This window comes from Muntiacus reevesi, chromosome 1 (assembly GCF_963930625.1).
Source record: "Muntiacus reevesi chromosome 1, mMunRee1.1, whole genome shotgun sequence".
Classification (NCBI taxonomy): domain Eukaryota; kingdom Metazoa; phylum Chordata; class Mammalia; order Artiodactyla; family Cervidae; genus Muntiacus; species Muntiacus reevesi.
The window spans coordinates 93,402,578-93,425,842 of record NC_089249.1 but is presented as its reverse complement, the minus strand read 5'-3'; the positions used below and the strand labels follow the sequence as shown (position 1 = coordinate 93,425,842).

Sequence of the window (23,265 nt, the reverse complement as noted above, 5' to 3'; positions counted from 1 at the left end):
GAAGAAAGGACTCTCTCGGAGCTCAGGAATATAAACCTGGGGAGACCATGGGAGTAGACCCGCCTACTCCCCACTGTCCTGCAAATCAGCTTACAGCAAGCAGGTCACTTGTATTTTTCCAGGGCACATGGATAAGGGCCCTTGAACCCTTGAGAGCTCTGCCCAGTGACCTGGCAGTCTGGTGATAGGCTGTCCCCAAACCACCCAACATACATAAACACAGAGACACCCACATGTGCGGGCATGCACACACACACACACACACACACACACACACGCTCACACAGCTGGGGTGGGTAGGTTAGGGCAGGGAGATACTTCCATCCCAAGCGTGTGACAAGGACAGAGTCCTAATCCACCTCGTACAGAGGCATCCAACCTGACCAGGCTATTCTCTTCCCTGCCAGGGTCCCACCTCAATCTGCTCCAGAAACCTCTCCAGTCCCCGGCAGAGCCCTGAGCAGAGAGCAGAGAGGGAGAGAGCCCGGGGCACAATCTGCGGTGCCCTGGAGCAGAGTCGGTCCCAGGAAAGAGTGGGAAAAGTTGGTCACCAGCAAACAGAGCAGATTGGATGCCCCAAGAGCTTCACTTAGCAATGTGATGTATGAACAGAGCAATGAGCTGCCAGAGAACTGGGGAGCAGGAGGCGGCTGGAGCTGGAGGGAGGGCACAGAGGTATTTAGTAGAATCAGCACTGACGAAAGAAAAACACATTGCCTTTTAGCCTGCACTCTCTGTGCTCCCCCCCAGATTGTCCAGGCTTGGGCTGCTCAGTTTGGGATTTGGGGGCATTCCCCATTCTTCTATACCCTCTGGAGCTGGCAGGCCCCTTCTGTTTAGCCGTGCCCTAGCAGCCAACACTGCAAAGCAACTCTTGATCTCCACCACAGAGCCTCCAGCATCCATCTGGCAGGCTGTGGGGGGCTTTGATGGTCTCTTCCCCACCATGAAGCTGATCTGGTTTTTGAGGGCGATGAGGGGGAAACAAAATCTCCCGATTAATTCTCACATGGCGGCCGCCCGAGGCCATATGCCGTGTTCTCCAGCTCTGCCATTATGCATCTTGCTTGTAATTGCTTTAGAATGACACTCATCATGTTCTATTTTATCACCCAATGACAGATCCATAGAGGGGAAGGGAAACACACTCACACACTTGCACTCACAGAGGAAGCCAGACTACATAACAGAGTGATTGTTCCGAAATTTAAAAGCTGGACTCTCTCCACTTGTCTAAATTCAGACTAGGTTGCATTCACTGTGACTGCTTCTGCGTATGAAAGGTAGGTGAGGTTGCCAGTGGTGGACGGGCTGACCCAAGCTTCTAGAAGCACTTTGCCATGTTTGCCCCACCTCCTCTAAACTTTCCACAAAACCCTCAGCCTTCTTGGCTATAATTACTCAAGGAATGAATATTTCTTTCCTGGAGCAAAAATCTAGAAACAGAGAGGGAGAGAGAGTTATTTCTCTGTATTTAAACACTCCACCGTGAGCACCCTACGGTGAACAGCCCTCCGTTTCTGCCATCCTGGGTCTTCTTGGGACTCCCTTTGTTCCAGGAGGCTCACCCCAGCCCCCACGTTCCCCGCTCAGCAGTCAGGGCCTCCCTCATTCCTAAAGGTCACAAGGGAGGAAAGTTCCCAGGGGCCTCCACGAATGAGCTGCAGACACGCTAACTTCACTCACTGCCTCCTGCTTCCTGGGACCACTGGAGCGGGAATACATACAGTCTCTCCCTGCCCTCCGCTGGGAAGCTGGGTAAGCCCAAGAGACCAGCAACTGTGACAAATGAACTGGAGCATCTTCAGTGCCAACACCGTCCCTGACAGGGGCTCTGTGGTGGTTCGGAGTAGGACACTGAGCGCCCTGAAGGGGCAGAAATGGTTGGGTGCGAGGGCCCCGCCGTCCAAGGGTCCCACAGGCCTAGCAACATCCCCCTTATCCGTGCGTGCATGCGTTCTAAGTTGTTTCAGTTATGTCCAACTCTTGGTGACCCCACGAACTGCAGCCCACCAGGCTCTTCTGTCCATGAGATTCTCCAGGCAAGAATACTGGAGTGGCTTGTCATTTCCTCCTTCAGGAGATCTTTTGAAACCAGGGATCGAATCCTCATCTGTTACGTCTCCTGCATTGGCAGGCTCCCTCATCCGCTTGGACCAACCCTTCCATTCCCACTGCTGGGACCAGCATCCTCCCCGCGAGCTGGCTTCTCAGCAGACCCTAAACAAATTCTCAGCATCCTGCAGTCCCTAGCTATTTAGGGCTTGAAATCTGGGCCCAGAGAATAGAGAAAATATCCCCAAGCTGAAGATCCATTTTGCTGAAGACGCTGATCCTCAGGGCACTGGAGAAAGTCCCCCTCAGCAAGCCAGAGGAGGATAGTTCATGGCCCTAGGTTACCTTCCAAACAGGGAAACAGGAATCTCCATGGTGGGGACAAGATAGGAGCCCAAGACCAGCCCAGGCGAGGCACCCTGCCCTCCCCACAGGACTGGACCTTAGTCCAGGAGCATGGACCTTAGTCCCCTCTCCAGCCTAGAGAGCTGTCAGGTAAAAACACTGGAAGATCCTTGGGAAAAGCTGGAAACAGAGGTGGGGTGGGGGAGAAATCCCATGTTGACCCCCCAGGCTGAGCCAGGGGGAGAGGCATCAAGCACCAGCGCTAGAGTCCCATGTGCAAAACCCCTTAGCTCCAGGGGAGAGGCGGGCTCTCAAACCCCTTCTCATAGGAAGATGGGAATGAGCTTATGTCCCTGGGGACGGGGAGAGAACAGAACACACTGTTTCCAGAGCACTCTCCCATCAGCACTCATCTCTCTATTTCTTAATGAGGAGCCTGAGGGGAGCCCGGGCCTCGGCTGTGAGCTCACTGGAGCAGGTCAGTGAGTAATTGGGGGAAACCCCATTCAAACTGTTGCTTCCCACTCTAGGGAAGCCCCCCAGCTCATGCCTTGCCTCCCCTCTTCCCACCAGAGCAGTGGGGCATCACCCTGGGAGTCTGAGGAGGGGGCCGGGGATACGGCAGCTTGGACTCTGTGCCGTGTCCTGGGGAGGAGGGAGGTGCCATGGAGGGTGATGCTCACTCAGCCCTGGGGACCTGGACCTGGACCTACAGCCCGACCTACTTTGCACTCGCTGGCCCACCTGCCAGGGGCCAGCAGCCAGGATTGCCGGGCCGCAGAAGGCCTGTCCACCTGCGCTCATCACACGTGCAGTGGGTGTCCTCAGTCATCCCTCCGACAGCAAACACTGACACCGGTGAGGCCACTGTACTCCGAGCAGCCCGGTCACCCCCGTCAGACTCAGCTGGCACGATGTTTCCTGGTCTTTGTTGAATGTGTCCAATTTCCTGACCAACTCCCTGATAAATAATCATTTCCTCGTTCACTCCAGGCAGCTCCAAGCGAGAGAAGGGCGGATGCTGCCTTGCTGGGGATGCTCTTTCTTTGGTTTCGTTGGTGTCTGAGAGCCAGGGTTGACCTCTGCTCAGAGCAAGGGGCACGGGCTACTTGGTAAAGACCCATCTTGTCTTCAGCAGCGGCCAGAGGTCACTGAGCTCCCTCCTTGCTGCCACATTGGACGCTGCCTGTCCATCTTCTCTCCCCAATCCTTAGGCTGAAACTCTGCACTGAGGCACGGAGATGGGATGAGAATCCAGTGGGATGCTGATCTAGGGAGGTGGGTATTTTGAGGGAAGTCAGAGGGAGACATTAAAGACCTCTTGGCATGAAGGGAAAGGCACAGGCCAGGAAAGAAAGTGATGGGGTTCCAGGCCGCCTTTGGTTGCTGCTTGGCAGACACTGGGGCTGTGATCCCACCTTTACGGTGTCTAAGGCACCGGGGTCCACAGAGCCCCCCTCTCCTGTGTGGGTGGTGTCCACAGAGCCGAGCCCTTGGGCAGCTCCAGCCCCACTTCTGTTCTCCCTGAAGCTCCCGCCCTGAGTTTTCCTGGCCCGAGTTGCTGGCACACCATCTGGTACTCCTGGGCAAGCCAAAGCGTTATTTACCAGCGACAGCTCTGTTCATCTGGCCGTCCCTGCCCAGGAGCAAGGGCAGAAAGAGACCCTCCAAGTGCCGGGGGTGGTTCACTCTGGCCACTCACATGTGCTAGGCACTGGCCCAGGCACTGCATAAACGTCCTTAATTTTCAACCTCACAGGAATCCTCGCTTGCCTAAAGGAGAAACTGAGGCTCACGGGGGATTTGCATTTGGTCGTGCCCTAAGAAAGTGGCCGAGCATTCAACGAAGACCAGGAAACATTGTGTCAGCCGAGTCTGAGGGGGGTGACAGGGCTGCTCAGAGCCCAAAGGGCATGCTGGCATTAGGACCGGCTGGCATTAGGACCCTGACAGCCCCAGGTGGGTAGAGGTGAGACTAAGGATGCTAGAGGTTCCTAGCCAGGGGGCCATGGCCCACAGGTGGGCAAGAATGGATTTCAGGTATGCAGGCAGGTGCAGCCCTCCAGGGCAGCCAGGTGAGGCTGGGAGAGCAGAGCCACTGGTGAGCAGCTCCACCTGCCTCCAGCAGCCTGGCCAGCTCCAGAGGAGCAAGATCAAAGGCATGGCCAGATCTGGGAGGCACAGATCTAAAGGAAAAGACTCTAACTCTGGAGTGAGTAAGGACGCACAAATCCAGAGAGGTTTTTCTGAGACAGAATTGATGTTCACATTGTCAAAATTCTTGCTCAGACTAGGAGGTAGACACAAAGGTCGGGTGGAGAACGGGACGAATTCTTTCTCTTGCAAAGTCAGGAAAAGGAGGGGCTCTGATTCTCCGGGATGGACCAGGTGGGCCTACACTGCTGAGAGAGGAGCCCCTCGTGCTGGGTCCTAGAGAGGACCACTTCCTTCACCTTTCTCCCCATCGCCCAAAGAGCATGAGCCTGAACTCTGCCAAGGAGCATAATTACAGGTGTCATGGCAATGTATCTGATTCATTTCATGTGCCGGTGACTACATGTGGTGAGCTTTTCATCACCTCAAGAACAGGCACACACAGTCAGCTCAACAGGAATATTTGTTGAATGAATAAAGGAAATGGTAATAAATAAATAAATAAAATAAATAAAGATGCAAATTAGCATCTGCAGTGGAAAGCCTGTGCTCCCCACAAACCCCACCCCAATACATTTTTTGTGTAAACAGGACTACAAATCCAAGGACTACTGACTTGCTCTGGTTCAGGTTTAATTTTAAACAAGCTGGTTTCTGGCTTAATTTTAAATAATTAACACAAAGAAAAAAGATATTTAACTCATTTTTTACAATGTAGTCACAACCCCCCCCCACTAAAATAAAAGTACCCTTATAAATTCCATTAAGTAATGCTGCAATACTAATGAGAGGCATTTATATTTATAGGCATAAAGGAATTTTATAGATGCTGCCTCAAAGATGACAAGATGTTTTTTCTTTGCATGTTTGATGTATTTTATAATTTTTAAAAGTAATGATCTAACATCTTCACTTATATGAGGTCCCTGGAGTACACAAATTCAGAGAGACAAGAGCCCCATCAATTCTCTGTGGATTCTCCAGGTACAGAGTTGCTTTTCAGGGAAAATCTGTAGGTCCTTGGGGGCCTCATCTAAGAACCAGAAGACCCAGCCCTGGTCCAGGATGATGCTTCTGATGTGGGAGGAAGGGTCACCTTTCAGCAGGCCAACCTGAGAATAAGGACCTGGAGGTTTTCTCCTGCCCACAATGGCCCAGGGTTACACTGGGGACTTCCTCCTCCCTCCCCACCCTTCACTTCCAGCAGTCTTTCACAGAAACACACACACTCACACATACACACACAATGAGCATAGAGCCTGTTTCTGATTCTCTCCTCCGACTTTCACTGTTTCCCTGAAACACTTACCCTTTCTGGCCCTCCAAGCCCCCCAACCTTCTCGCGTCATTTGCACACTCCTGGGAGTTCTATCTCTTCTGTGATATCTGCAGGTCAAACAGATCTGATGATCCTCTTGGCTCAGCCCTATCTGGACAGGAAGTGTCCCAGAGCTACAAATTCCACTCCAAGTTGGGGCACATCCTCTGGGCTTCCCCGGTGGCTCAGATGGTAAAAACCTGCCTGCAATGCAGGAGACTCAGGTTTGATCCCTGGGTCAGGAAGATCCCCTGAAGCAGGGAACAGCAACCCACTCCAGCATTCTCGCCTGGAGAATCCAATGGACAGAGGAGCCTGGTGGGCTCGTCCATAGGGTCGCAAAGAGTCAGGCACGACTGACAACAAACTCATGCTGTGATACATAGAAACCTTGCACCTGGTCCCATGTCTAGTCCCGCTTGGTTTAAAGTTACTTAAACAACACACACAGGTTGCTTGAGCCACCCGTGTGCAGTGCTTCTCATTCTAAGTAAACTGGCAGGGCATGACAGGGCAGCGACATGCCAGAATCTGAGCACCGAGCCCCTTCTTTTTCCAGGTGCTCTGCTGGAAGCTGGGGCGGGGACCATGGTGCCTGACTCTGAGGAGCAAGGGCTGCCTGAGCTTTCAGAAGGTGGTGACAGGAGGGAGGAAGCCTCCCGAGATGACTCACTAACCCGGCCCGTTTCCACTGAACTTCCTTTCCGTGCCCATACCCTGCTGCCGGCCCTTCAGTCCTCATCCTCTCTGCACTTTGGAAAGCCAGCCGGTGAGATGCCCACAGCCGGAGACAGCCCACACGCTCACCCTCTCCCCAGTCCTCTGTGATTTTTAATGGTTGGTTTCATTCAAATAACTCAAAGTAATGTAAGCCACGCTGCCCACACGGATGCTAATAGCAATGTCGAGATTCCCCTGCGTTCCTCTGGGGAGCTCATGTTCTTAAATAATGGGAGTGGAGAAGGGAAGGGCCATTTACCGACCAAAGGGATAACAGCAGGAAAGAAGATGGGGATGGGGGTGGGGCAGGGAGAAACCCTGGGTGGGGTGTCAGTAGGGACAGGGAGTGGGGGGCCAGGGACAGGATGGGGACTCCACTCACCCCAGAACCTGCCCATTCATGCCGTGCAGGCTCTCCAAGGGCCTAAAGAGCAACTGGTTCATCTGGGAACCTCCACTCTTCCCCAGGGCTTAGATCTGCCAGAGCCGCACTTGAGCCATCCCAAGTCCATGCCAGGACACATGGCCCAGGGTCTTCTTGCCACCAAGTCCCCTAATGACTTCCCTGATCATAATTGTATTTGCCTTCCACAACTATTTCCTAACAGGACCTTGTGGGTTCTCAAAAGCCCTCATCCTTCCAAGGTGTAGAGGAAAGAGGCTTGGATTGAATACACGAGAGGAAGGTTGTGATCACTGACCCTCTCCAAAATGGAATCACTGCAGCCCAAAGGGTAAATTCCCATCCCTGAATGTTCAGACAGATTCATTGCCATCTGCTGGGGAGGTTGTTGAAGGGAGTCCAGCTCTGAAGGGTGATAGCAAAGTAGGATTCATGGGACTTACATAGCTCTCTGCAGATCCCACGGTTAACATCTTCTATCTTCCCCTCATTCAGCTAATTTGGCCTATCCAAGGAGCTGAATTCACAATTCCCTGGTCTCTCCAAACATAGTGCTGTGTGGCTGAGAGCTGCTGACCCAAATCTGAGCCATGCCGGCTTACCATCAGGAACCCTGGAGCCTCTGAGGGTGTCTCAGAGCAGAACCTCCCAGGTCCCTCTGCAGACTTGCATTTCTGATGGTCACTTTGGCCAAGGGCTCTTTACACTTGGACCTCTTTAGAGATGAAGAAATGGAAATGGGATGGTTCCCAGTGCCCCACCATCTAGAGGCTAGTACCCCAGGCTGTGATCGTTCAGGCTACTGGGCTAATGATCAGATTTCCTCTGAAGAGGGAGAGACTTACAGCTTGTGAAACTGACTTGGAAGTGAGAACTCACTAAATCCAACCCTTCATCATTGAGAAGAGGATTCTGAGGACCAGAAGTGACTTGTCCAAGATCACATAGCCTGCTGAAGCTGGACCTAGAACCCACATCTGACTCCTCGTTCAGTGGTCTTCCCATTGTCCTGTAGAGCCCAATCCCAGCAGGAGGGTGCAGTGAACCCACATGAGCCAGCGTAAAACACCTAAATCAGAGTGTGGACACAGCAGCCCCTGCTCCTCAATGAGAGGCTGACCTTACATGGAAATATTAAGAAAGTCAAACACTGTGTGTGGAAGTGAGGGGTGGGCATAACACTTCATCAGCTCTCTCTAAGCCCTGCCCAAACTGGGAGTGTGCCCGCCAGGCTGCAGGAAAATGTTTTATTAATCAACACAACAGACTTTTGCTGGCCAGGAGAGACATTTCTGCTGAAGAGGGGAAGGTGAGGAGGGGAGGGGGCTTTGGCTCAGAAGACAGGGATGCAAACCCTCAGGTACAGAAGTTTCAGAAGAACTTCGAGCAGTTTCTGGAAGCAAAAGAAACAGGCCAGGGAAGAAGGGAAAAAAGAAAAAAAAAATGTAGAGTCGCATACAGCAAACTTCTCCATCTCTGGGGCAGAAATGGCATGAAAAAGCCTGAATGAGTCTAACACCCCAATGCCAGGAAAGCCAGCAGAGGGGAGTGGGAGGGTCAGAGCTCCTGGAGGAAGAGTCACACCCGGCACTGTGAGCCCTCCAGGGGGGCGGAAGCAAGGCGGCACCTGTGACCTCTAGGGAGGATGTGCCTGGGAGACTCCTCACCCCACCCCCGCCTGCTCCATCTTCCAGCCACAGATCACCATGAGGGCCTAGAGCCGAGGAGGCCAGAGGACTGGGCAGCCTGTGCTCAGTCGGCGGGTTCAGACAGGACCCCCATCAGAGCTGCTTCCTTCTATCCTAAAAATGTGAGGACTGGCCTCCAGATCTGCTGAGCTGAGCTGTGGTCTCTCTGGTGGGTTGGGATGGGGCCAGTAAAAGGCTGAGTTATGCCCCGTAGCCTGCCAGGGATGTGGGGGTGGGGGATGCTGCCCACAATGGGTAACAGAGCCACCATGGACCAGGATCTCTGCAGAGCGGGAGAAGGCATGAGACTTTCAGACTTTTATTCTGAAAGATATTTACATAAGATATTTACACATTATGCATACTTACAGCTTTACTTCTTCCTTCAATTTCTCTTCTTTTGTATGAACTCTACTGTAACACTAAAATCTCCCACTTCCTTCTTTTTTTGTCTTCCCTCCTTTTCACCAATAAGTTCACTGCCTGCTGGTGAGTTCTGCCCCCATGCATGTGCTGTCCCTTCTCTGTTGGCCCAGACCAGCTTGGGTCCCTGAGATCCTGTGGCCCCTTCTCCATGACTCTGATCCTTCCTTCATCGCCATCCTCCATCCACTCTTCACCCTCATGACCTTTGCCAACAAGCACAAGAGCCTTTGGTGCCAGCACCTTAGGAGGCTGAGGGGCGCTGTTTCTTCCTTCCAGCCCCCAAAACCTCTGGTGAAAATCTGGGTGGTTAGTGACGGGTTAAGCGCAGACACTGGTCATACTGCACACAGCGCTCCAGCTTCTCCAGACACCAGCCAGAGGCTCTGGGCGGGCCTCGGTTTTCTCAGTAACCTCACTCTCGTTTGCTTAAGGAGGGTTACATGAGGAAATCCACGTAAATGATTTATACTCAGCACCAAACCTGGAACATCATAAAAGTTCAACGATATCAATATTAGCTATTATTACTGTTGTTGTTGATAATGATGAGGGACAGTGGTCCCTCACGTGTCAGGGCGACTCTGCTGCTACCTATTCAGTCTCCTCACCTTCCAGATAACAACCCTAAAGAGACTTGGACACAGCTCTTGAATCATCATTTCTGTCCCAGGCCAGCCTCTCCCTGACTCCTAACCCTGGATGAAGCTTTCACTTTGAGAGACACTGGAGACACTGCTCCTTTACTCTCAAGGTGGGGTTCCTCATCTCTTCCTGGGTCAGGCTGATGGCCTCATTCTCTCTCTCCTTGCAAGCTTTATCTCCTTTTTCCTACCTTTTACTTCAACTTTTCATTCTCATTTTATATATTTATTTGTCTATCATCTTCTGCTTCTACTAGAATTCCAGTCCCTCAGAATTTGCCTGTTCTGTTCATAATACATCCTTAGCCCCAGCACACTGCCTGGCACATAGAGACCCACAATATTTACTGAATAAATGATCGAGTGAAGGAATACATTTAACATTTCCACCACAATCTTCCAAGAACCAGCTGAAACATCACCTCTTCCAAGAAGTCTTCCCTGTTTCCTGCCTCCTCCACCTTCCCCTACACTTTTCTGCCCTTTACTCAGAACTCTCACCTTGTTAAATCCAGAAAAATAGTTCTGTGTGCATAAAGGACCCATGTTACTAGGCTGAGGCTTCTTATGAAGCAGAGACTCTAAAGGAATCAGAAGATCTTGTTTTGAATCTAGTAATGCTGCTACAGCGTGGGAGCTCAGGCAAGTTGCCTACACTCTCAACATCTCCTGTGTGCAAGCTAAGTCACTCAGTCATGCCCGACTATGCAACGCTATGCAACGCGTAGCTCGCCACACTCCTCTGTCCATGGGATTGTCCAGGCAAGAATACTGGAGTGGGCTGTCATGTTCTCCTCTAGGGGATCTTCCCCTCGCAGGGATCAAACCCACGTCTCCTATGTCTCCTGCCTTGGCAGGCGGGTTCTTTACGCTAGCGCCACCTGGGCATCTCATATACAGGAAGCAAATTGAACACCCTCCTCCCAGGACTTAGTCCTCATCCCCTTTCTTTGGAGCCCCTCATAGCAACTAGGACCGTGCTTTGCTCACAAAGATAGCCCAAGGCAAATTTGCTGAATTACTGAACCATCGCTTTCCCCAGTTGCTTACCAAGAGCCCAAGAGAGATGTCTCCAAGAGAGGGCATGCCAGAGGACATGCCCAGTGATGTCAGGAGTACATCTGACATTTCACTCTAAGGAGAAGGAGGGAATGAGTGGGACAAGCAGTGTCTCTAGTGCTCAGAAACTCTGCCCAGGGGTCTGACGCTGCAAGGCCCGACAGTGTCACCCATGGAGGCTGTGCTACACACAGTCAGCACCCTCCGTGGCTGGGCAAGGGATGTTTGTTGGTCTGTGACTATTTAGACCCCAATCTCCCATCCACAAGCCAATGTAAGGATTCTGTTCTTATTATATTTTAGCAAAGCTCATAAACTAATTTTGATTTCCTGGGTCAGTGCTGTTTATTTAATTATCAAGGTAGGAGACTAAAAAGAAAACCTTGTTTTACTCAGAAAACCAATATGACCTTTTAGCTCCAGCAGAAACCTGGTATGAAGGGGAACTTCTGCAGACCAAGGAGAGAGGCATGGGCCAAGCTGCACACAGTGGGCACCCGGACGCCTATGGGGACAGGTGCAGAGAAACAGGGCCCGGGACAGGAAGGGGTTCCCAGGTCCTCTCCTCATCCTTCCCTTCATGTTTTCCTGGGCCATCTCACCCATTTTCCCTGCTTCAGATGATGATTTCAGAACCTGCTGCTTTAGCCCCCTTCTCCCTGTTCAGTTGCAGACCCACCTTTCCACCCACCTGCCAGCTACTTCAAGGACACTCAGGGTTACCAGCAAACACTGCCAACCCACAGCCAAGCTCACGGTCTCTACCTTGCCCTTGACCTCCAGCCAACCTGTTCCTCCTGAATGTTTGTCTCCTTGTCCATTCGTATGGTTTCAGAGTTACTTTGGACTTCACCTCCTTCTGGACGCTCATCTCTCCTTTTTCACCGTGACCGCCCTAGGTCAGGCCTTCTTTATTTCTTCCCTGGATCTGTCTCCTGGCTAATGTCACTGTGTCCAAGGGCTCCCGTCTAACATTCATCCAGAAGACACCTTCCTAGTCCCTGTGTCACAGGGACACATTTAGTGACTCCCTAATGTCTACCAAATAAATCCCTTAGCCTAATATTTAAGACCCTCATGTCTCTAGCAAGCCTTTTGTTTCTGCTCACCTCCAGTCACACTCCTCGTATACCCTAAACTCTAGCAAACCAGCACATTAGCTAAACTCTCCAAGCACCATACTTGTTTGCAATTTATTTAGAATTCCTGTTTCCACATATCAAAATCCTGCCTACTATTGTTGATTCAGCCGAAATGTCACCTTTCCATGAAACTAATCACTTGTTCACTGGCAAATACTTATTAAGCTTTTCTTCTGTGTCAAACACTTTTTAATCATTTCAGACCATGCCCCATCCTCTCTTGTACACTCAGAAACATATTCCAATCCTCTACACTACTGTAAACTTCTTGGGGACAGTACTGAGTTGTCATTTCCATATCCCCAATACTGCCTAATAGGGTGCTTCACAGATACTAGGTGCTCAGTAATGTTTGTTGAACTGAATCAAGATTTATGCTGTCCATGGTTTTGATATCATTTAGTTTAGCTGAATTCTCCTAAGTTTTTTTTTTTTTTTTTCTGTTTCAGTATGCGTGACCAGGAAGAAGTAAAAATAAACTAATGATACTTCTCAGCAGCTCCAAGCCTGTAATTATGGTTAACTCTCAGTTATCCATGCCATTGGAAAAGCAGTGTTGGAGAGAATCCCACACCAGAAGCACAAAAACATGATTTCCATCAGTCTTTGACAAGTATTGTATGATTTTCAAGGAGGTGATTTGCCTTGTTAATTTTGTTTGGCTGATCAGGTTGCTATTTGCATTTATAGTCTCTCAATAATTGGCTGGGTAGAAGGGATGGAAGGGATGGAATGGGTGGAGGGCTGTGCTGGGGGTAGGAAGTCGGTCCAGAAGGAAATATCAGCTCTACACAACTTTGGAGGCAAGACTGGATGAAGTGAACATCACAGGCACTTGGGGATTGTCAGCACGGCCCAGGGTTTGGCCAGTTTCTCAGATGACTGCAAATGTAGAGATGTCCCTGCCCACTACCAGCCCACTCTGGGTCCAGAGTTGGATTTTGTTTAAAGATGACGTAAAGTAAGTAAAGGTTCTGGGATGGAGGGAGGGCTGTGCTTCCAGTCTTATTGGTAACAGGAGGGTGTCTCGCTGAGCTACCGGGAACCACTGGATGCAAATCAAAGAAAATGAGATTTGCAATTTTGCATCGATAGCTAGATAATGCAAGGGGGAAAGTTCCCCTCTTCTCCTTCTGAAGCAAACAAATATCACATGTGGTGATTCAGCAGCTGCATTAGTTGGGGAAAATTGATGCACATTTCATGTGTCAGGGAGCTGAATCCCAGAGAATGGAGCCAGCCTCCCAGAAAATGGTTTCTTTATATAGTTCCATCCATTTATTGTTTGATTGGACTTTCTGTATATTAAATTCAAGCTGTTCTGCCGCTCTTGGGTATTATGATGTGTTGGCTCTGTGGGAAATAATGAAGGTGATGGGATTTTACAGCATCGCATTACAAAGGAGGCGTCCCCAGCCCCATCCATCTCTCCATCAACTAGCTTGTGTGTGAGGTGGCACTTATATTAAAACGATTTTTCTGATTCAGTTTAATGACACTCATTCGAGTCCTGACACCCGGAATATGATTACATGAGCTAGATGCAATCTCCCTCCATCTAGCCATGGTCAGCAAAGGCTGAGTTCTCCTTCCCCAGCCCCTCCCTTCCCACTTACCCGTCATTTGCATTGAACTGGGTGGAGGGAGGTGGGGCTGTAGGGGAAGAAGGGAAAGGCTTACATTCTGGTCTGAGAAAAGCAGGCTGGGCAGAAAGGGGAGCACTGGCCTTGTCCTAGGGGTCATGATACATGTAAGTCTTTTGGCTGAGAAACTTCGGATGCTTGAAGCGATATGGTAACTCCTTCATCCTCATCACAAACAAGTCCCCTTTCAAAGCTGGCTTGAATTCACTACTATAGACTCCAAAAGAGATTGCTAAAGGCCTGGTTCTCGCTTCCCAGAAAAGAAAAACTGACTTGGTCATCACAAAGGATAGACACTCAAGATGTGAGTAGAGTGTCAGTTTCCAGGAGGGCAGTGGGAGGGAGGACTCACAGAGAAGTCTCTGCTCCTCTTCCTGCCCGGGAGAAGCTTCTAGCCACAAAGGCGTGTGGCCAAGAGCCCTGTGGGGACTGGGACAGGCACTCCCTCCTGGGTGAGAGAAACAAAAATTCACCTGTAGTTACCAAGGGGTTCTGCCCCACCCCTGGGGAGAGGGAGGGCCCGGCTGCCTTTTATTTACACTATTTTCAGGCAGAATAATTGCTGCTCCTCAGGAAGAATCATGTTTTTGTTTACGGGTGTGTTTAAAGAGGGAAACCCAAACAAAACCAAACAGAGAGAGAGAGAGAGATTGATTTTAAGAGATTCTGGATGAGAGCTGTGAAATGGGCATCAGCATGGAAATTAAATTCCCTTCCAAAAATTGCGGCGATTTGCACAGCTGGATCGGAAGACAAATCTAATGTGGTGACCCTGGGGTGAAGAACCCCGAAGGCTGACATTCCACCCGTGGGAATTCATTTCTTCCTCCCCTGCAGCCCCAAAGTGCTCCCCCTGCCTGTATCAGCAGCTACCAGAGCTGCCGCCTTTGAGACTGGCTGCTCCCTTTCAGTTTCCGAGCCAAGACTACCCACACAGTGGTGAACACCTTGGCAGGTGCTGGGGAAACTCTGCCTGGGTTGAAGGCAACCTCAGTCAAGTGCAGATGCCGCTGCTGGTTGCCAGTCCAGCCCTGTTCTCAGATGGCCATGCTCCGGCTCGGCCTCTGAGGTCTGCCGTCCTGTGCCAGGGTCTGGGAGCCACCCTGAAGGCCCTTTCCGTAGGCTGCTTCTTGTGAGATGCTTCTCCCAGCAGTGGAAGTCTTTAGGTCTCTGTCTTTTAGGCCAGTCCTTGACCATGGGAGCTGGTGAAGCTTTCAGCTGGCAGGCTAGCTGCAGGACCAGCAAGTGTGTCCTGTGGCCTTGACCTTCAACCGAATACAGAATCTCTCACTTCTCCCCTTTCCGCTGCCACCGCTAGATCCCAGCCACGCTTATCTCTTGCCCAGATTGCTATGGTAGCTTCTCTTCTACAAAGTATTCACTGCCCATTGCCCAGATCCTTTCAAGTGAGTCAGGTTTTCTCAAAACTCTCCAATGACTTCCCATTCCAAGCATACTCGTAAAAGGCAGAGGGCCAAGTCCCTGTGGTGACCACAATGATTATGCGGGCCTTGCATGGGCTGTTTTGCGCTACCTGTCCCTGCTCTTGGGGCTGGACCATCAGCGCCTTCTTGCTCTTCCAAGAATAGTGCACCAAGGCTCCTCCTGCCTGATGGCCTTTATGTTTGTTGTTCCCTCTGCCTGCTATGTTCTCCCCAGGAAACCCACATTCTTTCAGGTTCTGCTCAAATTCAGCCTTATCTGAGAGGCTTGTCTTGACCTCCTCACATAAAATAGCAGCTCTCCCTTGCTGCATCCCCTCTCACACTTGGCACCCCCAATTTATCACATTATGCTTTATTTTTCTCTGCAGCATGCATTACTTCCTGATTGCCTATCTGTAGGTATGTATCCATCTATCTCTTTACTGTCTGGTTTTCTCCACTTGAATGTAAGCCCCACAAGATCAGGGGCTGTTTCCTTTGCTGCCATATCCCCAGGGCCTAATAGCTACTCAAGTATCTATTGAATAAATAACTGAATGGAGGGAAATGTCATGGGTAGGGGGGCTTATCTATGGCACCCTTTCTGCTCCTCCCTGGCCCTGGAGTCAGCATGGAGCCTGGTCAAGCAGCCAATAGTGAAATACATGGGTTGAAACTTCCCTTGCAAGAAAGCCCCAACCCTGCTAGACTGACATCAGAACTAGAGAATTCCCTGTTTGGCCTCCTCATTTTCACCCACCCACAAACATCCTGTTAGACAGGACCATATCACTAACAGTCAGATAGCACTTTCACTGGTTCTTACAATGGGCAGGAGATGGTTAACAAGTGAGAAAATTGAAGATGGGTAAGCCAGAGTACACACCTGTTTCGTTGAACAGATATATACTGAAGCCTAGTACACATCAGGTCCTGAGCTAGGTAGAGATCATAAAGTGATATTTGAAGCAGATACCTGCCCTTGAGGAACTCATATTCTGGGAAAAAGACATATAAACAAAGTTAATGAAATGTGGCAGTTGGCAAGAAAGATGCACGGTAGTGCACGTGGGAAGCCTTTCTGGAGGAGACGATGTAGGCTGTTTTATAGGATGACAGGAGTTAGCCAGACGGAGCAGAGTGAGGGGTAGTCTCTGGAGGGACAGGAAGAACGTGAATAAAAGCCACTTTTCTGACCCTGCTCTTCCTACCCTAGTCTCATTCATTTTGTCTGTACTTTACATAAGGCTGGTGAACAATCATGGCACCTGTGCGTTCTCAGAGCCTATGGTGCTGGCTGATACAGTAGGCACTCAATAAATGTTGAATGAATGAATGATTCCTTGTTGGGATGCAGGTCTCCACTCTCTCTTAGGAATTTCAGCACCAGAGAACTATTGGTTAACAAATGTCAAACCAAGAGAAGATCCTGAGATCATTTATTCCCAGTAATTGCATTATAATCAGATCCCCCAGGCAGGGACCCACCACCATCCAGATGGGCACTGTTTGGCCAACACCCCACTCCAAGGCCCTTGGAAGGTGGGAGGAGAGTTGGTGGACCCCCCAGAGGCAGTGGATGATGGTAAAGACAGAATTTCAGGAACTGAAGGGTTAACAAAACCCACCTCTGGTTGGTTCCACTGGGGGTGCCTGATCAAGCACCCCATTCTGTGGAGTGCCCATATTGATCTCCCAGGCCTGGCTCCCAGTCTCTGAAACCTCAGGCAGGCCCCTTCCAGGATTAGACTTTAAAGGGAAATGCAAATTACCTGGAGGCTGCTTTGTGCTTGGAAGAAGTAAAAATCGATTCTGTTTTCGTTAAAGTGATTTTTGGACACTGTCAAAAGCTCTCTCATCTCAGGCCACGGGGTGACAGATAGGCTGCCGGTCTCAATTACATAACCAAGCCAACCAGGCGGCATCGGGCCATCTCATTAGAGTGACGCTGCTCCGTGCCCTTCCCAAGCCCAATTCCCCCTCCCGAAGATGTCCAAGAGCACTTTATCCCTTCCAGGCCTGGAGCTGGCGCTCGATGGCCCTTGTGGATGCTTGTTCACAAAGCTTCCTTCCCCTCTGCCCCATGCCCCACGTGAGCTTCACCCATGGACTGACTCAGACAATGTGCCCAGTGGTGATGTCAAGCAAAGTCAAACAAAATGAAGAGGGAAAATCTGCTTTGAGAAAGTCTATGATATATAATACAGTCCCAAACTAGAGGTGATGGTCTTATTCAATATTGGGTGCTCTGTGTTATCCCTTCCCTCTGTTAACTGAGATAATTGAGGATTTATTTTATTTGTAGCATCAATTATAAGCACAGAAATTAATTCTTTAATGGTGAATTTGGAAGCTCAACTGTCAAGGGAGCACCAGGGAACCCTGGGCTGGGCAAAGGTGTCTTCCCCACCAGCATGGGAGGTGGCCAAGGAAAGCCATTGGTGGCAGCTGGGTTGTTATTGTTCCAGTATTGGTGGCGGCTGGGTTGTTATTGTTCTGTGTGCTCAAGATATTCTGAGAAATTAAATAAATAGGAATAATTGGCTCCGGGAGATCCCTCCCTGGAGGACACCTGAGCAACTCATCAACGGGTCCTGGGAAAGCAGGCAGAGAGATGGCAACCAGAGCCAGGAAGAGCAAACTCCTTCACTCAACACATCGGCCCTCGACTCATCAGTCAGCAAAGGCCCACAGGACAGCCCTTCTGGACTGGAACTAGGACGCCTAGGAAGGTGTGGGTGGGAAGGGTCTGGAGACAGGAAGGAGGAGTCTGCCAGGGATTGTTGGAAGCAACCAGACAGAACGTAGAACGTGGCAGAACACTGGCCCTTGGCATTGCACGGCCACTTGGGATTCAAACACCAGCAAAGAGTAAGCAAAGACAGGCTTTCCAGAATGATCCAACAAGCTTACAAGTAGCCAATGGATGTGCTCAGGACAGAGAGCAGCCAGAGAAGAGGGATGGTTTCCAGGATCGGGTGGGTAAGACCTCCGATAAGAGCAAGAAGACCCTCCACAGCGTCGCAGATCATCCCAGGGAGCGGGGACCACACACCAGATGAAGACTGCCCTGCTCCCTCCCTGGGGCCAGCGCTGGGGGAGACACAAATCTTGGGTCCACCCTAGAGAGGGGACAGGTGGGTCTGGAAGGGACTGAGGACAGTATCCAACCAAGCACATGGAGAAGGGGTCCCGTTCTCATTGACTCACCCATTTAAGAGTTTTGCCAAATACCTGCTGTTTAGAGTCAAGCAGCAAGCGGGGTGATGGGTTCCACCGCCAACTCAGGTCAAAGTCAAGCAGCCTGATCCACCCGACACTGGTTAGGGTGTACGGGAAGAAAAAGCCTGCTTTCCCACTGCTTAATGGAGGTTAAGCAAAACATGACTAAAGGCTTCAATTTTGCTTGTGAGTCTTACCTCACTAAGGCTAGACATTTTGCTGCTTGAGGAAGGGAAGGGTGAGGAGCTCGTAGGGCCCAAAGTTGGGGTGGGCAGTGTGGGTCTTTCCACGCAGGAGTCCTCACTCTCTGGCAAACCTCTTGCTCTGTCCCTCCCTCACCTCCCAAAAGAAAATGTGAGGCCATGACTGTCCACCCACTGGCGCTAGACTTGACCTTGATCTACACAGTGAAGGCTAAAGGAAATCACTGGTCTCCCCAGTGACAGTAAATAGATTTTGCAGTGAAAGCAGCCATTAATTTCCTAGGCAGAACTTAAACTGGCCAGAAGAAAATATTTTATATATTCATAAATTCCCTGTGTGCCTAGTGAGGTGTCTGTAGTCCTCACCACGCTGACACTTTCTTAAATAGAGATAGGACTAGAATAGATAATGACACCCTGAGGCCATTAAAAAAAAAAAGAAAGAAAAGCTCTGAAGGGCTGATTTCCACCTACAGGCCCTGATGGTACGCGAACGAGTGGGAAATGAAAAGAGAAAGGGCCCTGGAGACAGCCAGGCTGGTATTTGAAAAGCGGCGCTGCCCCTCAGCAGCTCTGTGACTATAGATACTTACTTAACCTCTCTGAGCCTTGCCTGCTGCATCTTCAAAGTTATGTGGAATTTTTCCTACCTTGCAAGGCTGTTGTGAAGACTTAAAGAGATAGCATATGCAAAGTGCTCAGCACACTGCTGACACATAGTAGACACACATATGCTGTTATGCTAATAATAAAAAGTAACGGGCAGGTGGCCACTGAAGTTTCCATTAATCTCCTCTGAAATGGCCCCATTTTCGCTCTGACACTCAGCCGTCTGCCCTGTTTCCTCCCCATGGCGGTCCTGAGGCATCACTGGTGTCATGAGTCCCATCAAGGGGCACTTAAGGGTATTCGACAGTCAGAGTGTAGCCACGGAGGTCCTGGCAATTGAGAAGTTCCCTTCAGGAAAGCAAGGGGATGGCCAGGTTAGCAGAGAAGCAGGAAATGTGCCTCCTTCTCCTAACACAGGGCCAGCTCTCCAGTCCATCTTATCCCTAAATATCCCACCATGCCAGGAAGCCACATCTACTCCCTGAGTCAAGAGAGACAAGGTCAGATGACCAGACATCCTTGCCCACTTTGGGTGGGAGCCATTAGTGGGAGACTGCATGTGTGCTGAAGAGGAAGGGAAGGGCAAGGTGGCCTCTGCCAGACGAGTGGAATGCCCCCGTCAAATGTGGTCTTCACAAATGGACAACAACAGCCCTCGCTCTCCCCCTTGCTCCTCTCTTTCATGTGGCAGAATGACAAATGTAATCATTTTAAAAGGTCCTGTCACCTGCTCAGTCATTCCCAATAAGCACTATGGAAAAACCGATACCAGCGCTACAGGGTTTCAGCCAGGAAAAAAAAAAAAATCGAATCACCAGGACGCCACCAACTGAATTGTCAAACACCAAATAAAAAGCTTCATGAATTCATCATCAGTAATATAACGCTTCCTGGCCTAAGCAAATACAGCCCCAGTGTATGAATTGTGAAGGGATTTTGCTTGAGCCTCAATGACTTCCCACGGCTGAAGCAGCAGCCCCTAAGAAATACACATCTCCATGAAGCTGCCTTCGCTGGCTTTAATCCTGTTAGGGTGAAGCTGTAATCTGCTTCTTGAGCGCCACCCCCCACCCCCCCATCCTCTGATGGAAAGCTTCATATCCCAGCACCATAAATATATTTCGGTGATCTCAACTGGAGAGGGGACCCTGGGGAGAGAAGAGACAGAGTCACCCGTGACCTCACTGAGCACCTTTCCCTCCCACTGATGACACTGTTGCTACTGTGTCTGACCACATGTTCCATCAGACCATCTCACCATCACCCAGGTAGGCTGAAGGACCATCCCATCACAGACTCAGGCTGAGAAAGCAAAACTACTGCTCCTTCAGCGAGAAAAAAAAAAAAATCAGGTGCCCCACTTTGCAGAAAACCCAAGTTCAGAGTCACTTAGAGAAAGTCTACTCAGAGCTACTGAGCCCTTGAGCATCTGTGGCAGCAAAAAAGAAAAATAAGGCAGAAGAGAAAATAGCCTGCAAATATACTACGAAGGAGAAATGCAGGGCGGCTCCAAAAAGAGAGTTCTAGGGTCTCCTGTGAATGGAAATCTGTACCCTCCTGACAACTCTCACTGAACTTCTTACAGCATTCTTCCTTCCTGCTGCCCTGTTTTCCTCCTCAAGGCAGTCCTTGCAAGCTCAGGTGCATATAAGAATGCAGCAGTCTCCACTCACTCCTCCCCCACCACACACACAAACGCAGAATGCATGACTGAAAAAAGACATGGTGACAATTTTCCATGTTTTGTAAAATACATACCCTACTGCTAAAAGAAAACTCAATTCAGAGCATTCATCATCCCCAAACAAATCACTTAGGCGCCTTCCTCTTCCGATTAGCAACTTCCCTTGCTCCTACAACTTGGGGAAGTGACTCCATCCTTCCGTGTCCGTCTCTGACACCATCCACAGTTTCCCCGTCAATCCAACCTCCGCCCTTCTCCAGTCCAACAGCTCCGACTTACCCCAGTGTTGTCATGGTGACGATGGTGTACCAAAACGAGGCGGGGATGCTTGTGAACTTGCTGGCGGAGGAGCCCTTCTCGGCGTAAAACATCACAGTGGCAAAGATGATGATGGCCATGGTGAGGGAGAAGAGCAGGAAGCCGAGCTCCGAGGCACAGCTCTTCAGGGTGTAGCCCAGGATCCGCAGGCCCTGGGAGTGGCGCGAGAACTTGAAGATCCTGAAGACGCGGAAGACCCGGAGCGTGACGAAGGCGCCCGACACGTCCTCGTTGTTGGTCATGACCAGGCCGATGTAATAGGGCATGATGGCCACAACGTCGATGATACTCATCACGCTGCGGATGAAGCGGTAGCGGCTGGGCGCCGCGAACAGCCGGAGGAGGTACTCCACCGTGAAGATCATGACGCAGGCTGTGTCCAGGCAAAAGAAGGCCACGGAGTAGCGCTCGCCACACGGCAGCTCCTTGCTCCCGGGCACCGTGCCGCACGGCACGGTCTCCACCACGTTGGTGATGACCGAGACGGCGATGAAGAAGCCAGTCACGTAGTAGAAGACCAAGGCCAGCGTGCTGGTGTGCGGGTTCTCGAAGGCCCGCCACATGGTCTGGCGGAAGCTGAGCGAGGGCATGGACTCCTGGTTGTTCTCCGAGTCGTTGTCGTCCATGAGCCGCTCGGCGTTCTCCCTCTTGCGGTCCTTGTACTCCTCGTAGCAGCAGTCACCGATGATCTCCGGCAGAATGCCGTAGAAAGCCAGCTCGTCGTCGTAGGCGGAGATGCACTCGTAGCGCGGGTAGTGCAGTTTGCCAGTGCGGTAGAAGTTGAGGACGCAGCGGAACACCTCCGGGTCCCGGTCGAAGAAGTACTCCTTGGTGTCCTCGTTGAAGAAGAACTCCTTCTCCGTGCTGCCCAGCAGTGTGTCCGGGTAGCGCTCCAGCGTGGTCCGCCACGTCTGGAACCTCCGCCCGCTCACATTGAGGACGATCAGTTCATCCTGCCGCTTGTTCTTGTCGGCCGGGGCTAGGGGCATGGGGCAGTTGGCCACCGGCATCCACCCGATGGCCGCAGCCCGCGCGAAGGGCAGCCAGGCTGCGACTCCGGCCGCCATGGTGACTCCAGCTCCTGGGCGGCCACTGCTCTGCCACCCCGCACACCAGCTTGGAAGTTAGTTCAGCGACCCCTGGAGACAGGAAGAGAGAGCAGAGAACCCGTGAGTCCCCTGTCTGCGCCCGGGCGGGAGACGGGACACAGGCAAGGGTCATCAGGAAGTGAAACAGCAACCGTCTGGAAGGGAAATGAATGGAACTGAAGTCGCCACCAAAGAGAGGGGACTTGATTCCGCACCCGGTCTACAGCAACGTGGGATCACCAGATGTTGTTGACTGCCTGACAAATTGTCAAGTTCCAAGAGGGCTCAGGAGCACTTGGAGGGAAAGCCTCTTTAGCAGAAAGATCTGGGAAGACGTGGTTAATAATCAGCTCGGAAAGGTTATGGTGTCATTACGAATTTAAATTGGGAGAGGGTAAATGAGTTCTCATTAAACGAATTTAAAAGTGGGATAAACATGCTAATTTTTATTTCTCTCTTCACCCACTAGGGTAATCAGGAGTGGGGTGTGGAGGGGGCAGATCAGGGAAACACATTCTTTCCACTCCTCACTGGTGAGGAGGCTGGGGCTGCCCAAGACTCTGGAAAATGCTCTGAGATGCCAGAACTTGGTGGAGTTCTGTCCCCAAGTTCCATGGAGAAGGCTGACCCTGGTGGCGTGCTACCTTCTGGGACATTCAGCTGGGACATTGGGCAACCTCATGTCCAGTCATGCTCTCAGAGCCGTAATAGAAAGCTGTGGGAGAGGCTGGAGGCTAGGGTTCCTCCCCCACCTTGTAAAGGACTCTTGGATTCTTGGTTCACCTGCCTTTCAAGCATTGTCCTTCTCCCTTCCAGAGGAAGCTGATCCACACTTACTGCCATCTCCAGACTCCTCGCCTCCCGTCTCCATCTGCCCACCATCCCTAACTCCCTCAGGTTATATAACAATACCCTTTCCCGTGCCAGCCTCTTTCACCTGGCCTCACTCCACCCTCAGAGATTCCTCCGGAGCTGGGCCACCTCAGCCCTTCACTCACCGCTCTCTGAACCGGGCTGTGTACACACTTCCCCATCACCTGCATGGATGGAGGGAACAATGGCACCGAGAATTATATTTGGCTTTGGGAAACAGATTTACCTTCCCGAGTCTGGCTTTTTAAAG

General features: G+C 50.9%; 1 protein-coding gene across 2 annotated transcripts in view; it reads right to left on the bottom strand.

Moving 5' to 3' along the window:
* Nucleotides 1-22,121, bottom strand: part of KCND3 (potassium voltage-gated channel subfamily D member 3) — a 208,836-nt gene extending 186,715 nt beyond the window's left edge. For both annotated transcript variants that reach the window (XM_065927278.1, XM_065927282.1), the window contains exon 1: nucleotides 21,016-22,121. In XM_065927278.1, coding sequence (XP_065783350.1) covers nucleotides 21,016-22,121 — 1,106 coding nt within the window. The remainder of the gene's footprint in view (nucleotides 1-21,015) is intronic.
* Nucleotides 22,122-23,265: the final 1,144 nt, after the last annotated feature.